At 52.4% G+C, this 506-nt stretch overlaps 1 protein-coding gene across 1 annotated transcript in view; it reads right to left on the bottom strand.

The window, feature by feature from the left end:
• Positions 1–7: 7 nt before the first annotated feature.
• Positions 8–506, bottom strand: part of LOC119591458 — a 1,788-nt gene continuing 1,289 nt past the window's right edge. Inside the window, exon 2 of the mRNA XM_037940195.1 lies at positions 8–464. Within this exon, the coding sequence (XP_037796123.1) occupies positions 100–464 (365 nt within the window). The 3' untranslated portion in view covers positions 8–99. The remainder of the gene's footprint in view (positions 465–506) is intronic.

The raw sequence follows: 506 nt of genomic DNA, 5'->3' as shown, positions 1-506 counted from the left end.
AGGTCATTACATCGCCATCTCCGAAGATGTAATGATCTCTGCAAATTGGGAAAAAATATTGTGTCAAAAGTTGGATTCCTCCTTCATCGTGATTAAAAGTTAACCTCTCATCAAGAAAAAACACGTAGCATTAAGATCACAGCCTCCAAAGTTGTTCCGAAACTCGCACATATTAATACACTCATCGGCTACCGGGCTTGAAAACACTGCAGCTCCCCCTCCTATTCCAGTGTGAGGTTCTGTAGTCGGGGGCGAATACAGGCCGTTGACGCCGCCCGGAGCGCCCACGAACTGCGACGATCTGAACACCGGCGCAAGTCGGGTGATGTAGAAGCGCGGCGGCGGCGTCGGAGCGGCTGGAACCGGAGCTAGAGCTGGCGAAGGAGCCTGAGGAAACACGGGGACCCTGGCGCCGTCTCCTGGCGTCTCGGCGACCGGTGATCCTTGTTTCCGCTGGATATGTCCTGAACAGATTAGAAAATACTAAGAATACCTTCCGGCGAAAT

This window comes from Penaeus monodon, chromosome 28 (genome assembly GCF_015228065.2).
Source record: "Penaeus monodon isolate SGIC_2016 chromosome 28, NSTDA_Pmon_1, whole genome shotgun sequence".
In the NCBI taxonomy this organism is placed as follows: Eukaryota; Metazoa; Arthropoda; class Malacostraca; order Decapoda; family Penaeidae; genus Penaeus; species Penaeus monodon.
This window is presented reverse-complemented; position numbering and strand designations above follow the sequence as displayed.